Consider the following 17,703-nt stretch of genomic DNA (forward strand, 5'->3'; position numbering starts at 1 on the left):
TCGATCGTGTAACAATTACAACTGAGGAGTTTGTTTGTTTGTTTGTTTTTTGAATTTCGCGCAAAGCTACTCGAGGGCTATCTGCGCTAGCCGTCCCTAATTTAGCAGTGTAAGACTAGAGAGAAGGCAGCTAGTCAAAACCATTCACCACCACCTCTTGGGCTACTCTTTTACCAACGAATAGTGGAATTGGCCGTCACATTATAACGCTCCCACGGCTAAAAGAGCGAGTGTATTCGGTGCGACGGGATTCGAACCCGCGACCATCAGATTACGAGCCGAACCTCTTAACCCACCTGGCCATGCTGGGCCTAACTGAGGAGTTAGAGTAGACGGTTGTTACCGATTGTACATGTAGTTGTTATCTTGCGATTTTGTGACTTTCATCGGCTTGTTACTTTCAAGGAAGATTTGCATGGTTAACATTTTTGTGCGATTGGTGATATTAGAGTTGATGCCTGTAGCTGAATTCGTAATACTTTACAGTTGGTATTAATATAAAAACTCGTAGAACAATAAAGGAAAGGCCAAGAATTTTGCGAGTAACATTAATTTCAAATTACCTGCAACCTGGATTTATAGCATGGTTTAGTAGTTTGCTTTCCAAACAGGTAACTTGTTTTTTGAATTACGCGCAAAGTTACACAAGGGCTAACTGCACTAACCGTTCCTAATATAGCAGTGTAATAAGACTAGGGAGAAGGCAACTAGTTACCGCCATCCACTGACAATTCATGGGTTATTCTTTTGCCAACGAATAGTAGAATTGACCATTACATAATAATACCCCACGGCTAATTATATCGACCAATCTCGTGATATTAAACAGAAGCATCAATGTGTTATTACTGTTTTAAAACATAAGTATTGGTGTACCTGCTGAATAAGGATAAATTAAGGAAGATTTACTTAACTTTGGAAAAAGGTTTTTTTAAGTTATAATAGGTTTATTTAAGTTATAATAGGTTTATGTTAGGTTGATGATAGGTTTATGTTAGGCTTATGATAGGTTTTTGAAAGGTTTATGAAAGATTATTTTAGGTTTATGATAGGTTTATGTTAGGTTTATGCTAGGTTTATGATAGGTTTATATTAGGTTTATGATAAGTTTATGTTAGGTTGATAATAGGTTTATGTTAGGTTTATGTTAGGTTGATGATAGGTTTGTGTTAGGCTTATGATAGGTTTATGTTAGGTTAATGATAGGTTTATATTAGGTTTATGATAAGTTTATGTTAGGTTAATGTTAGGTTTATGTTAGGTTTATGTTAGGTTTATGTTAGGTTGATGATAGGTTTGTGTTAGGCTTATGATAGGTTTATGTTAGGTTAATGATAGGTTTGTGTTAAGCTTATGATAGGTTTATGAAAAATTTATGTTAGGTTTATAAAAGGTTTATGTTAGCTTTATGTTAGGTTTATGTTAGGTTTATGATAGGTTTATATTAGGTTTATGATAGGTTTATGTTAGGTTTATGATAGGTTTATGATAGGTTTATGTTAGGTTTATGATAGGTTTATATTAGGTTTATGTTAGGTTTATGATAGGTTTATGTTAGGCTTATGCTAGGTTTATGGGTTTATGTTAGGTTGATGATGGGTTTATGTTAGGTTTATGTCTATTCTCCATTTTATTTATTTTTTTACTTTTCCATATAAATAACGGATTTGGACTCATTCTTCAGATTCTAATAAAAAAATTGTTCAAGGTCCAGTTCCAGAGTCAAGAGTTGGGTTGGCGGTGGGTGTTAATGACTAGTTCCCAGTCCTCAGGTAATCTGAGGGTTGCGTGTTCCAATCCCCGTCGCACCGAATACACTCGCCCTTTTAGCCGTGGGTGTGTTATAATGTGACGGTCATTCCCACTATTCATTGGTAAAAGAGTAGCCCAAAAGTTGGCGGTGGGTGGTCATGATTAGCTACCATCCCTCTAGTCTTACACTGCTAAATTAGGGACAGCTAGCGCAGATAGCCCTTGAGTAGTTAAGCGCAAAATTCAAAAACAAACATACAAAAACATAACAAGCAAACAATTTGAGTTTCACGATCATTTCGCAACATACTTTTTCAAAACAGTTTTGTTAACAATTATCTCGTTCAATTTTGCCTACTTTAGAAAAGAAAATGCACGAAAATAGACTGAACGTCAAATTATTAGAGAAAGATGTAAAGTGCTTCAAATCTCTTGTTTGGGAAAAATAAAAATAAAAATTTTCTTGAGATAAAAATAAAAGTAGTTTAAGCATCCATCAAACGATGGCGCTGACCGATGTAAACTCAAGGGAAATCCTGTGTAATCACTTGACGCATGAGCAATATTACGTTGCCTGAACCTATCGAGTTACTGTAAAACGTGAACTGGGATACGTGTTGTGGAAAGAGGGCTTTCTCTCAGTAATTTTAGAGGGCTCCAGTATTTATATTCATTATTTTTTTTCATAGATAAAAAGCGAAAGAAAGTATAGGTGCATGATACCACTGGATAAACGTAAAAAAATACAATTTCTGTGAAGTAGGTGTATCATCCTGCTCGTTAGCTGTCAATCTGCTCTAGTACATTGTAGCTGTAGTTGCACGTACTGCAGTTCGTATTGTATTCAATACTACCCTCCAGTAATAACAGAAATCTTCCTACATCATTGACATACATATTTAATAAACTCTAGAAACATTTGTACACGTTGTAAGTAAACAAATACAGTAGTTAAACTATTAAATGTTCAGGATAAGATTTTACAAACAACACAACCAAGTATTATATGTTTATGTCACAAATGTTTTTTCTTTTTTCGACCAAAGATAAAGTAAAATGAGAATAATAGACGCATAGGTCTAATACTGTTTTTTGTTTTTTTTTAATTGACTGCACATTCTTGGGCCCAACATGGCCAAGCGTGATAAGGCGTTCGGCTCGTAATCCGAGGGTCGCGGGTTCGAATCCCGGTCGCGCCAAACATGCTCGCCCTTTCAGTCGTGGAGGCGTTATAATGTGACGGTCAATCCCACTATTCGTTGGTAAAAGAGTAGCCCAAGAGTTGGCGGTGGGTGGTGATGACTAGCTGCCTTCCCTCTAGTCTTACACTGCTAAATTAGGGACGGCTAGCACAGATAGCCCTCGAGTAGCTTTGCGCGAAAATGAAAAACAAACAAACAAACAAATTGCACACTCAGATGTCGGGCCCGGCAAGGCCAGGTGGTTAAGGCATTCCACTCGTAATCTGAGGGTGCGGGCTCGAATCCGTGTCACATCAAACATGCTGTCCTTTCAGCCGTGTGAACGTTATAATGTTACGGTCATTCCCACTATTCGTTGGTAAAAGAGTAGCTCAAGAGTTGGCGGTGGGTGGTGATGACTAGCTGCCGTCCCTCTCGTCTTACACTGCCAAATTAAGGACGCCAAGCACAGATAGCCCTCGTGTAGCTTTGCGCGAAATTCGAAACAAAACTCAGCTGTCAACTGCAGTGTCGTTTATTCAAGTCTCATCAGCACTCCCTGGGCTAGCAAACTAAAAAACAGTTAGACCTCTTCTGGCGATGTTGCGTATTAAATATTTATAGAACTTTTTATCGCTTTTTTAATCTACCACACAGTAACCTGAACCGATTTAAGTATGTGTATATTGTTATGACTTGTGCCTAAATCATTATTCGGTAAGAGTTTTGAATAGATGGAACTGCAATCCACAGCAGAAGGTATAGCTGATTAAACAATGCATTTCAGATTCTGTTTTCAATTATACCTTTGGTAGAAAAGAAAAAACAACAACCCTGTAATATATTACGGCACACACACAGTAATAACAATACTGAATAACGAATTAGGCGCAGTGTCATAATATTATTCACACACCTAAATTAATTTAAGTTACTATATAGTGAATACAAAAGGGTTGAAACACGTCCATAAATATTATACGTCTGAATATTGTAAGAGAAAACAACAACAACGAATAACACAAGTAACATTATTACACGATAAACTGCTGTGTTACAAGTTTTGGTGTCAAATGTACAACAACACTAAAACTAACATTCTTAATTCAACCTGTGAAATAACTACTCAGTTATGACAGTCGTTAAAGGGGTTAGAAGAAACTGATATACATGTTTCTATTGTCTAGTTAATTTATATACATGTTTCTATTGTCTTGTTAATTTATATACATGTTTCTATCCTCTAGTTATTTGGCCTGCATGTTTCTATTGTCTAGTTAATTTATATACATGTTTCTATTGTCTTGTTAATTTATATACATGTTTCTGTTGTCTAGTTAATTGGTGTGCATGTTTCTACTGTCTAGTTAATTGGTGTGCATGTTTCTATTGTCTAGTTAATTTATATGCATGTTTCTATTGTCTAGTTAATTGGTGTGCATGTTTCTATTGTCTAGTTAATTGATATACATGATTCTATTGTCTAGTTAATTGGTATGCATGTTTCTATTGTCTAGTTAATTGGTGTGCATGTTTCTATTGTCTAGTTAATTGATATACATGTTTCTATTGTCTAGTTAATTGATATACATGTTTCTATTGTCTGGTTAATTGATATGCATGTTTCTATTGTCTGGTTAATTGATATGCATGTTTCTATTGTCTGGTTAATTGATATGCATGTTTCTATTGTCTAGGTTTTAATAAAATATGAGCTAAAAAAACGCCATGAAAATAGCTGATACATTGAAAACGTCTGACTATCAAAGTTTTGTAATGTATTTGTCGATTTTTTACATTTTAAATTCATAATTTAAATTCATTTTAATTCATAATTCTTGTTATTTTACATAGTAGGGTATGGTTCAATGGTTAACGTGCCGGAAAGTGAATCTGAGGATATATGGTTCAAGGGCTGTTGCTCAAACTAGGTAGCTAGCGCAGATAGCCCTCGCATAGGTTTGGACAAATCTTCGAGGCAATTATTTTTCTACGGCATAGGTATAAACTGTTATTTCAGCATATGAAAGTAAATAGTACCTAGAACACCAAACCCCGTTGATGTTGGATTTTCTATTTTTTACTGTGAAAGATAGAAAAATATCAAATCGCTTCGTATTTTAAATGATATTTAGAACGAGACTAAACGCAGCCTGTTACGAGACTAAACGCAGCCTGTTCTTCAATATGGCTAATTACAAATACTTTTCTCTCGCTCCGAAAGATTAGAACGAATTGTTTCATCACTTGGGTACTCTTACTGTTAATGATGTTGTTAGTCATAATCCCAATAAGGTCTTATGAGGTTTGGTGATTTAGGTTAGTCTTAACACATATTTTAAGGTGTAAATGAAGACCATCTCTATGATAGAAGTATTATAACAATATATTATTAGAAGGTAGTCGATTTCTTAAATACCACTGATGAAAGTAATAATCTATATGAATATAACAGTACTGTTTGTTACCTGCTGTAAGGCCTAGTAACTACTTCGCAGGGGGTAAATGGATCTTCATTAAAATTGATATAAAGGTTCAATAGGTCCATGGGGAAACACAAACAAATTTTTAGTTTTGCACTTTGTATTTTATTGTTTTAATGGACGTTCTTGTATTTGTTTGTAAGTGCACATAAGGGAAACAACTTTTCATGTCCTAAAATAACCTTTCATTAATCATGAATTCACGTAGCTTCCGTCCAGAGGACGGGTACTCCAGCTGGTATATAAATTATAGAATATACCTTACTTAGGAAATACAGTAACACTAGGTGTTGACTTGAACAACTGTTGTAGAATTAAGTTACTTTGAAAATCATAATTATAACGTTTCTCCTATCTTTTCTAATGCATCTTTTGACCAATGAAAACTCATTGAGCTGGTATAACGTTAGATAATTGGACGAATGTCAGTGTTTACACTGTGTAGAATTATAAGCAGTAATTTACATATAATAAAACAAAAACCTACTGTTTCTGAAGATACAAAATATCCGTGGACTCAGCAGATAGTCCCGATGTCGCTTTGCTATAAGAAAACACACACACTGTTGGTTTATTATTGAATGGCCCGGCATGTCCAGATGGGTGACTCTCAGATTACGAGTCGAATCCCCATCGCACCAAATATACTCCCCCTTTCAGCCGTGGGGGCGTTATAACTATTCGTTGTTAGAGTAGCCCAAGATTCTACCAAGATTCTCACCAAGAGTTGGTGGTGGGTGGTGATGACTAGCTGCCTTCCCTCTAGTCTTACACTGCTAAGTCAGGGACGGTTAGCGCAGATAGCCCTTGAGTAGCTTTGCGCGAAATTACAAACAAACAAACAAGACACAAAAGTAGTAATTAATAAATGAAACATACCGGAGTTATCCAAGAAAATATAAACACGTTAAACGTTATACAAAGAAAACAAAATGAGGAAAACAGGAAGTAAAAACTAACGTTAAATATTCTGGAAGATCCGAAAAAACACTCGAGAAGCCTCTAGAAAGTTCAAAAATAACAAGACTAGTCCACAAACCTTACTGTCAACTCGTGGGTTAATCTGACTAATTAGTAGGATTTGACCTCCTTCACTCATACGACGCATCCAAGTCTCCAAATTACGAAGCGTGATTTTGCGGCAGCATAATGCGAACCATGGACCCAGTGATTCGCTGTCCGGTACGCTAACCAATAAGCCACAACCAGCACTGTAAAGTGAGAACGTTTCGTATTTTTATGAAAAGTATTCTTGCAAGAATCGTGCGATTTAATGACGTTTTTCTAAAGGAAAGAAACTCATGTCTTAGTCAAATATGACGAATTCTGCCTACAGCGCACAAGTGTTGAATGAACATTGTTAGGAGGAAGTGTTTTTATTTCTTGTATGGATCTTAGTTTTAGTTTGTATTCGTAGCGGCTTTTTAAATGTTCTTCGAAGAAGGGATAATGTATACTCCAAGTTACCTAATATGGTGATTCGGCTCCGATTAACACTACAACAGCGGTTGACATCATATGATGTTAGAGTAGGCGACTGCAGTTGACATCGTATGATGCAAACATTCTGTGCGCAGCATTTTAAGTGATTCGCTGCAAAAATTCGCGAATATTTGCGCATGTGAATGCATGTTTACACAAACCGTAAACAAAGGGTTGAAACTGAGTTAAGAAATAAGGGACAATAACAACGTTTCGACCTTCTTAGGTCATCTTCAGGTTAACAAAGAGAGTTTGGAACTGACCGTTGCCAGGTGCATGGATTAGGGCACATGCAACGGTTAGTTCCAGACTCTCTGTGTTAACCTGAAGATGACCTAAGAAGGTCGAAACGTTGTTCTGAACTTATTTTAATTGAAGTTGTAATACCCATAATACCCGCCTTGAGAATACACTTTTCTTTCAAGTGGATTTCTCGTCATCAAGAAAAAAATAAACTTTACCTTTGAATGTCCGTTTTCTTGCATTACATGTTTCGTCATAAATACAAGCGTGTCAGCTAATTCATAGGTTTAATTACGTACCATAATTTTGATACTAGCAACAGTACAGTTGCTATTTATTTCTCTGCGTAAAAGTGAATGTTTATCATCAGAATGCGATTTAACCTTTGCAAGAACAGAAAAAAAAAAAAACTGTCAAAATTATTTAAACACACACAAACAATACAGGAGAACAAAGCCACCAGGGCTGTGTCAAATATCCCCCTGTGGGACAGTGCTAAGTTTAAAGACTTAGAACACTAAAATACGTGGTGAACACAACATCTAGCTCTGAAACAAACAAGTCATTTCAAAATTAGTGAGATATAAATGTGAACTTATTAAGTTGCAGAAAGAACTGTATTTAAATTACGATTTATAGGTCGTTATATTAGGACTAAGATACAATTTTAGAATTATCTCGAAAACAGTAACACAGTTCTGTGCGTTCCACTGTAATACAACAGACAGTTAACTTATCTCAGTTTTGTATGTTCTAATATGACGAAACAGAACGTTAAGTTATCTTAGTTTTGCATGCTCCAATTTGATTCAATATAAGGTTAACTTGTTAACTTACTTCAGTTTTGTATATTTTAATATGATAGAACAGAAGGTTAAATACTCTCAGTTTTGTACATTTGATATTATACAATAATATGTTAACTTACCTCAGCTTTGTATGTTCTAATACGATAAAATAGAAGGCTAACTCATCTCAGTTTTAAATGTTTTAATACGTTACAATAGAAAGCTAATTCATCTCAGTTTTATTTGTTCTAATACGTTACAATAGAAGGGTAACTTATCTCAGTTTTATATGTTCTAATACTATACAATAGAAGGCTAACTTATCTCAGTTTTATATGTTCTAATACGTTACAATAGAAGGCTAATTCATCTCAGTTTTATATGTTCTAATACGATACAATAGAAGGCTAACTTATCTCAGTTTTATATGTTCTAATATACAACGGGAGGATAACTGAAATATCAGTCTGTGACTAATATAAGTTAGACCAGTAATAGATAACTAGACCTTAGATATCATTAGTTAAAGAGTTATGTATGCTGGTGGTTTTGTTTGTATAATCAGATTAGTAAGTTTTCAGTAATGTTGTTTATGAAAGTGAAAACGGCGAGTTTAAGTGAAGATGAGAAACTAACATAATCTTTTCAAATGTTTAGTCTGAACTAAAAAAGTACAAAATATTGCTTGCGTTTTGTAACTTTTCAGCCAGTCATGTGCAAATGATGTAACGAGATGCCAGCTAAGTAGTCTTATAAGATGCAACCGTGTACACAAGGTTAGTTATGGAAAGACATTTTCATTCACACTAGAGGAAAAAAAGATACTGTTGATGTGAACGTGCTTCGTGGTCACTATGAAAGAGATCTGGACAGGTAAAGAGATGAAAAAGTATAAAACAGCCACTCTTTACTTCTTCATAATATATAGCTGGACAATAAGAAATATAATAAATAAACACCCAAATATTTAAGAAATAAATGTCGGGAAAAGAATGAATCCGAACTGAAATAGTCCCCACTTCCCCCACAACCAAGATTTTTATGGGTAATACTAACGATGGAAAGTAGAGCCAGATAACTCAATCCTCTGAATTCGTAGGAGATGTAATGTTCCGACACTAGTATAACCCAATAACACACGTTGATCAAAGTACAGACTGAATTTAGTTACTGATGAGAAGTGTAATGTTCCGATACTAGTATAACCCAATAACACACGTTGATCAAAGTACAGACTGAATTTAGTTACTGATGAGAAGTGTAATGTTCCGACACTAGTATAACCCAATAACACACGTTGATCAAAGTACAGACTGAATTTAGTTACTGATGAGAAGTGTAATGTTCCGACACTAGTATAACCCAATAACACACGTTGATCAAAGTACAGACTGAATTTAGTTACTGATGAGAAGTGTAATGTTCCGACACTAGTATAACCCAATAACACACGTTGATCAACGTACAGACTGAATGTAGTTACTGATGAGAAGTGTAATGTTCCGATACTAATATAACCCAATAACACACGTTGATCAACGTACAGACTGAATGTAGTTACTGATAAGAAGTGTAATGTTCCGATACTAATATAACCCAATAACACACGTTGATCAAAGTACAGACTGAATTTAGTTACTGATGAGAAGTGTAATGTTCCGACACTAGTATAACCCAATAACACACGTTGATCAAAGTACAGACTGAATTTAGTTACTGATGAGAAGTGTAATGTTCCGATACTAGTATAACCCAATAACACACGTTGATCAAAGTACAGACTGAATTTAGTTACTGATGAGAAGTGTAATGTTCCGACACTAGTATAACCCAATAACACACGTTGATCAAATTACAGACTGAATTTAGTTACTGATGAGAAGTGTAATGTTCCGATACTAGTATAACCCAATAACACACGTTGATCAAAGTACAGACTGAATTTAGTTACTGATGAGAAGTGTAATGTTCCGACACTAGTATAACCCAATAACACACGTTGATCAAAGTACAGACTGAATTTAGTTACTGATGAGAAGTGTAATGTTCCGACACTAGTATAACCCAATAACACACGTTGATCAAAGTACAGACTGAATGTAGTTACTGATGAGAAGTGTAATGTTCCGATACTAGTATAACCCAATAACACATGTTGATCAAAGTACAGACTGAATTTAGTTACTGATGAGAAGTGTAATGTTCCGATACTAGTATAACCCAATAACACACGTTGATCAAAGTACAGACTGAATGTAGTTACTGATGAGAAGTGTAATGTTCCGATACTAATATAACCCAATAACACACGTTGATCAAAGTACAGACTGAATGTAGTTACTGATGAGAAGTGTAATGTTCCGATACTAATATAACCCAATAACACACGTTGATCAAATTACAGACTGAATTTAGTTACTGATGAGAAGTGCAATGTTCCGATACTAGTATAACCCAATAACACACGTTGATCAAAGTTACTGATGAGAAGTGCAATGTTCCGATACTAGTATAACCCAATAACACACGTTGATCAAAGTTACTGATGAGAAGTGTAATGTTCCGATACTAGTATAACCCAATAACACACGTTGATCAAAGTTACTGATGAGAAGTGCAATGTTCCGATACTAGTATAACCCAATAACACACGTTGATCAAAGTTACTGATGAGAAGTGCAATGTTCCGATACTAGTATAACCCAATAACACACGTTGATCAAAGTACAGACTGAATGTAGTTACTGATGAGAAGTGTAATGTTCCGATACTAGTATAACCCAATAACACATGTTGATCAAAGTACAGACTGAATTTAGTTACTGATGAGAAGTGTAATGTTCCGATACTAGTATAACCCAATAACACACGTTGATCAAAGTACAGACTGAATGTAGTTACTGATGAGAAGTGTAATGTTCCGATACTAATATAACCCAATAACACACGTTGATCAAAGTACAGACTGAATTTAGTTACTGATGAGAAGTGTAATGTTCCGATACTAATATAACCCAATAACACACGTTGATCAAAGTACAGACTGAATTTAGTTACTGATGAGAAGTGTAATGTTCCGACACTAGTATAACCCAATAACACACGTTGATCAAAGTACAGACTGAATTTAGTTACTGATGAGAAGTGTAATGTTCCGACACTAATATAACCCAATAACACACGTTGATCAAAATACAGACAGAACTGGACTTCCCTTGGATTTAGGATTCGCGATTGAATAATTTATTAATCACACCTAAGGAAAGGTATTTTAATGGTGTTGTAAGAACTTTGACAGTTTAATTTTGTAAGACGTAACCACGCCCACAGGTTATTTATGGAAAGGTATTTTCATTCACACATGAAAGCAAGTATTTTAAAGTTGTTCTAAGTTGTTCGAGAAACTAATTATTAAACTTGTTTCCAACAGTTGATTTTGTAAGTTCGTTTCATAATATTTATAAAATTTTCTCAAATTTACGGTTGAATTTGTTAAAATGTTGCAAATAGTTACGTTTACAGGCTAGGGTTTTTTAAAAAACATCTTGTAATTTGTGAGCAAACATGAAGGAAAGTCTTCAACGCTGCTCTTTAACGTAAGACTTTGTTGGAATGGACTTCTTTAAGAATTAGTTAACTACAGTAATATTGTAGAGTTTACACTACTTTAAAAATTGTTTTATGCTATACTTATGTTTGATATTGCTGAGTTTATTTCAATGGTGGAATATTGTTGTTTGTTCTGAAGCGCAAAGCTACACAATGGGCAATCTAATCGGATCTCATGTTTTAGTGTTTAAGTCCAGAAACCTATCACTGACCTAATAACAGAATCTTGCGAACTCGCGTGTTATTCAGGTAGCGTTAGCAAGCTATCATATCCTCTAACTACATTAACTTTTCGATATATTAGTTTAACGCTGAATCAATTTTTTTAGAGATTGTGCTTTGAAGTGATGCTGAGTAAGTGCTGACAGCGCTATCTGATCCTGAACCAGATCTTAGTGTTGCTAAATTCGTATCACGATAATTTTGGTTGTGTCTGAATGTTGCACTCTACGCTTGATCATCGCGCTGTGTAGTTTGTTAGTTGAAGATTTTTCGACCCTACAATAGTATCGTGTCGTTCAGGGTCTGAACGAGACACGTGCATAAGACTTTACGCTTGAGGCGGCCTCTAGTTTTTAAAACTCAAAATATTATGAAATACTGTAATAAAGTAACTATAATATGAAACATGTAAAACATCCATAACCTTATGCACAGAATTTAAATCATAATTCTAGAAGTACGTAACTAAGACACATCTTTTCTCTACTGGCAGTAGAGCCAGACAAACAAAACACTACCATATAATAGTATCTAGTGCCCAATCTCGTGCTTACAGTAAGTTACAAAGTAGCACCATTGTTCCTGGATTTGGAACGTTCACGTGAAATAGAAATTTATATTTCTAGAGCGTTGTATATGTTCACAGGTTCCAACGGCTTTAAAAAAGTTTAAAAAGTTCTAGAAATATCTTGGAATATATATAAGAAGAGCACAGACAACCGAATCTCGTGGTAATATAATTATTAGTGTTGTGTAACATTGTTAATCCTCTTGAGTTGTAATTACTTGCTTATTAGCAACAAAAATTAAGCCAAACTGTTCACACGAGGCATGAATTGAATTCGAATAATTTAGTTATTCTATATTTTGTTTCTTGTCATATTTAGCTGAATTTGTTCACTTCTTCAATTTGACTAACAGCTAAATATGACAAGAAACAAAATATAGATGACACAAAAGAAGAAAATGCTGAAAACACTTTTAGTCAAACTGAACGTTTTGTAGAAGGAAGTTTCAACTCCAAACACTTTAACAGAAACTGAACGTTTCGTAGAAGGAAGTTTCAGCCTAAAACACTTTAACAGAACTGAACGTTTTGTAGAAGGAAGTTTCAACTTAAAACACTTTTACTCAAACTGAACGTTTTGTAGAAGGAAGTTTCAACTTAAAACACTTTAACAGAAACTGAACGTTTTGTAGAAGGAAGTTTCAACTTAAAACACTTTTATACAAACTGAACGTTTTGTAGAAGGAAGTTTCAACTTAAAACACTTTTATACAAACTGAACGTTTTGTAGAAGGAAGTTTCAACTTAAAACACTTTCACACCAACTGAACTTTTTGTAGAAGGAAGTTTCAACTTAAAACACTTTTACACAAACTGAACGTTTTGTAGAAGGAAGTTTCAACTTAAAACACTTTTATACAAACTGAACGTTTTGTAGAAGGAAGTTTCAACTTAAAACACTTTTATACAAACTGAACGTTTTGTAGAAGGAAGTTTCAACTTAAAACACTTTTACTCAAACTGAATTTTTTGTAGAAGGAAGTTTCAACTTAAAACACTTTTATACAAACTGAACGTTTTGTAGAAGGAAGTTTCAACTTAAAACACTTTTATACAAACTGAACGTTTTGTAGAAGGAAGTTTCAACTTAAAACACTTTTACTCAAACTGAACGTTTTGTAGAAGGAAGTTTCAACTTAAAACACTTTTATACAAACTGAACGTTTTGTAGAAGGAAGTTTCAACTTAAAACACTTTTATACAAACTGAACGTTTTGTATACAAACTGAAGTTTTGTAGAAGTTTCAACTTAAACCACTTTTACTCAAACTGAACGTTTTGTAGAAGGAAGTTTCAACTTAAACCACTTTTACTCAAACTGAACGTTTTGTAGAAGGAAGTTTCAACTTAAAACACTTTTTTTTTTTTTTTGAACGTTTTGACAATGTTAAAAACTGCTGCGGAAAATGAACGTTATTTAGACGATGAGGGGGCGACTAATTATAAATGAAAACAGAGGGACAAATTAAAAAGACGAACCAATCAGCGATCCGGGTTCTCAGCCGGAAGTAAAAGAATACGTGTTTACTTAATAGAAGAAGAACCTAAATTTATTGAAAATTAGCTTCACTTGAAATTATTGTAGTATGATTTAAAAAACAACGAAATTATTAACAGTCACTGGAAATGTACCTTAGAATTAAAAACACGATGCACTGATTTTACTGTAGGCTGTTTTCAACTTCCAGTACATTCCTTTGTAAAGAAGGGTTTCTGGTTTGTCAATATTGTTACGCATTACTATTTATTTCGGACGAGTCTTTGATTTATTATGTTATGTTTCTTAAGGTATTACAATTTTAAATAACTAAAATAATCAGGAAACAGTGATACTAGGGATAAAAATATTTAGTGAAATTCATAATAAGGAGGAAACAGTGATACTAGGGATAAAAATATTAAGTGGAATTCAGAATAAGGAGGAAACAGTGATACTAGGGATAAAAATATTAAGTGAAATTCAGAATAAGGAGGCAATTAAATAAGCTGATAATTTCATCATTGAATCAAAAATAAGCTTATACTTTATATATATTATTATATTATAATTATAATTTCCGTTTTTATTTTTGATTATTACCAATAGAACAGAAATTGTTGTTTCAGAGAGGAATAATCAAATATTAAAAGAGCAATTGTTGGACAGGTTGAAAAAAAATATTTTTCACGTAATTAGTGTGTTTTTTTTTTAGATTTCTCGTACAATTCCGGTTGTACAAGGACTTGTAAAATCCTTCACTGTCCTTTTGCCTTAAGAAAGTATCTTATTGTATTTGGATTTATACTGCCTAAGGAAAAATAGTCTTTGTAAAACCTTGTTTTGTTTTGAATTTCGTGCAAAGTTACTCGAGGGCTATTTGCGCAAGCCATCCATAATTTATCAGTGTAGTCATCACTACTTACCGCCAACTCTTGGGCTACTCTTTTACCAACGAATAGTGGAAATGAACGTCGCATTATAACGCCCCCACGGCTGAAAGAGCGAGCACGTTTGGTGTGACCCTCGGATTACAAATCGAGTGCCTTAACCACCTTGCCATATCAAGCCGAAACATTGTGAAACTTACAGAATATAAAGTTACTAAAACAAAACAAACAAGTAAAGATCTCTAGACAAAACAACACTGAAGAAAGGAAGTCAAAAATAACAATTAACGTTTACAAAAATTTTCCTTTACCTTCACGTACACGACACTTCTATATCACAGTTTATTCATAGCATGAAAGTTAGTTAAATTTGCTGATGTAATTATGACAGCTTGAATCTTCTAAAAGTGTCTTACTGAGAAAGTAATAACGATTTGCTCCTCGAGTTTAATTGGTTGGACACTTTTCTTGTCCAGAAGTCGATAACACCTCAAAAGAAAGATAAATGCAGAAAATTCCACATGAATAACGAGTGGTGTGTAATGTTGAGCCATTCTAAGAATCTGAAATAAAACTTGAGGACAAGACATGCTTGTAAGGAGAGGACGAAGTAGATTTTGAAGTGTTAGAAATATCTTACTAATAAACACTTTCCTGGCATACGAGACATTCTGGTAGACACAAAAATTTTAAAGTAACCACTATAAAAGGAAAAAACAACGACTTTTGAAGCTTTGTGGTTAGGGCGCTTGACAAGGAATCTACAAGTTGCGGTTTTCGAGTCACCGAACCTGTTTGCTTTTTCAACCGTGGGGACGTTATAAAGTGTAGTCAATCCCACTTTTCGTTGGCAAAAGAGTAGCTCAAGAGTTAGTAGTGGGTGATGATGACTAGCTGCCTTCCCTTTAGTCTTACACTTCTAAATTAGGGACGGCTAGCGCAGATAGCCTTCGTGTAGCTTTGCGCAAAATTCCAAAACAAACAGAATGAAATCTATCACTCTCTGAGTAAAGAATATGTTGAGTTTGCACCTGACTCTCCCAGGTTCACACAAAGACCTAAACACCGACAAAGGAAACACGCGCGCTCCTTGACATGTGGTTTCTTCAATTAGTTCAAACTAGAAAAAAAAACACAACAGACGCACAGTAAAACTCGTGTTCGTCCATTGTCACCGTTTTAAACTACCAAACAGTGAATTGTACTTATGTGGTCGTTGGTTTTAGTTAAATTTCAATCAGTTATGTTTCTTTTAATTCCAGAAACTTGAATCGTTTTGAACTCAGTTTCGTTTAGTTAAATATTGTCCTTATTCTAACTGTTTAATTACACTGCTTTTCTCATTGTTAGGCCCGGCATGGCCAGGTGGTTAAGGCACTCGACTTGTAATCCGAGGGTCACGGGTTCGAATCCCCATCACACCAAACATGCCTTTCAGCCGTTGGGGCTTTATAATGTGACGGTCAATCCCACTATTCGTTGGTAAAAGAGTAGTCTAGGTGTTGGCTGTGGGTGGTGATGACTAGCTGCCTTCCCTCTAGTCTTACACTGCTAAATTAAGGATGGCCGACTCAGATAGCCCTCGTGTAGCTTTGCGCGAAATTCAAACAAACAAACATTCTCACTGTTTAGACAGATTACTTTAATTCATACACTAAGCTCGTGTTTTCTTCTCTTTGTTCTTTCGGTTGCTGTTATACTTTGTCTGACCCAAATCTTGGACCTTGTATTATTAGGGGAGATTTAAACAATGGAATCAATATTTGAATACCATATTCTATAAACAGAATACCACACTCTTTAAAAAACGTGTATTCTCCTCTTCCCTAGTTTTAATCTAAGCTGTGGGAAAAGCCGAACGTCCGTGGGTGCCAGTCACAAATTTAAATCAAGGTAACGTAGAGACAGACCTTGTAATTAAAATAAATACTTACCGTCTAAAGCAAATATTTAAACCTGTACGTTAGAGGAAACTCTACGTATTGTTTAAAGCCAGCATCAAAATCCTCTATTGACAGTACCGACACAGATATCAATACAATAACTCTCTGTCGTCAGTAATTCCTGCACGTGAAGTAAGATCTGCTGCGCTTGCGCTTTTTCTCCCTTCCTCTGCTATTTGCCAATGAAATTGAAGAAATGAAGGGTATCTTCGCATTAGTTAAAGGTGTTCGCAGGTTGTAGCGTGGCTTTTGCATTAGCCGGATTAAAGCTACATAGTCGACTGACTTAAATTGCGCCGGTGGTGTAGAAAACGTAGGAAATTCTGGCTGATAAAAATGACTGAAACATATCCAGCATATGACGATGAGGTAAAGTGATAGTTAGGACGTAAGATAAGACAGGTATTTTGTATTTATATATATCAAAGTTTCTTTAAAATACTCTTAACATATACGGTTAACAATACAGTATACGTCCATACGAGATAATTGATTTAGTTCATTTTGTAACTGTGATTGGATGTAAAGTAGGAACACATTTATCATTGTCCATCTGCCGAATGAGTAAACACAGAACAATTAGTGAATTCGTAAAACAAAATAAAATAGTTTTGTGTAACAGTAAGAACACACCAGTTGTTGTAACTTTGCACATTATAATATGGTGTTATGTTTGAAACCAAACTTGCAAAAAGCAGAAAGCAGTTTTGGGTAATACAACAACAATACACCAGTTACTGTAACTCTACACATTATAATATAGCTTTATGTTCGAAACAATAAGTTAATGAAATATCAGAAAGCAGTTTTGGGTAATACAACAACAATACACCAGTTACTGTAACTCTACACATTATAATATAGCTTTATGTTCAAAACAATAAGTTAATAAAATAATAGAAAGTAATTTTGGGAAACACAACAACAATACACCAGTTGTTGTAACTTTGCATATTATAATGTAGCTTTATGTTCGAAATAAGGATTTCAAAAAAAAACAATAGAAAGTAATTTAATGCAAAACAACAGTTGCTGTAGCTTTGAATAGTAAAATATAGTTTTGTG

At 34.6% G+C, this 17,703-nt stretch overlaps 1 protein-coding gene across 3 annotated transcripts in view; it reads left to right on the top strand.

The window, feature by feature from the left end:
* Positions 1 to 17,703, top strand: part of LOC143256027 (A-type potassium channel modulatory protein DPP6-like) — a 367,278-nt gene that overhangs the window by 193,165 nt on the left and 156,410 nt on the right. Inside the window, exon 1 of one of the 3 annotated variants that reach the window (XM_076512603.1) lies at positions 16,869 to 17,007. The exons of the other annotated variants lie outside the window; for them this stretch is intronic. Coding sequence (XP_076368718.1) covers positions 16,975 to 17,007 — 33 coding nt within the window. The 5' untranslated portion in view covers positions 16,869 to 16,974. Of the gene's footprint in view, positions 1 to 16,868; positions 17,008 to 17,703 lie in introns of those variants that run through there. 3 annotated transcript variants of the gene reach the window in all.

This window comes from Tachypleus tridentatus, chromosome 7 (assembly GCF_004210375.1).
Source record: "Tachypleus tridentatus isolate NWPU-2018 chromosome 7, ASM421037v1, whole genome shotgun sequence".
Classification (NCBI taxonomy): domain Eukaryota; kingdom Metazoa; phylum Arthropoda; class Merostomata; order Xiphosura; family Limulidae; genus Tachypleus; species Tachypleus tridentatus.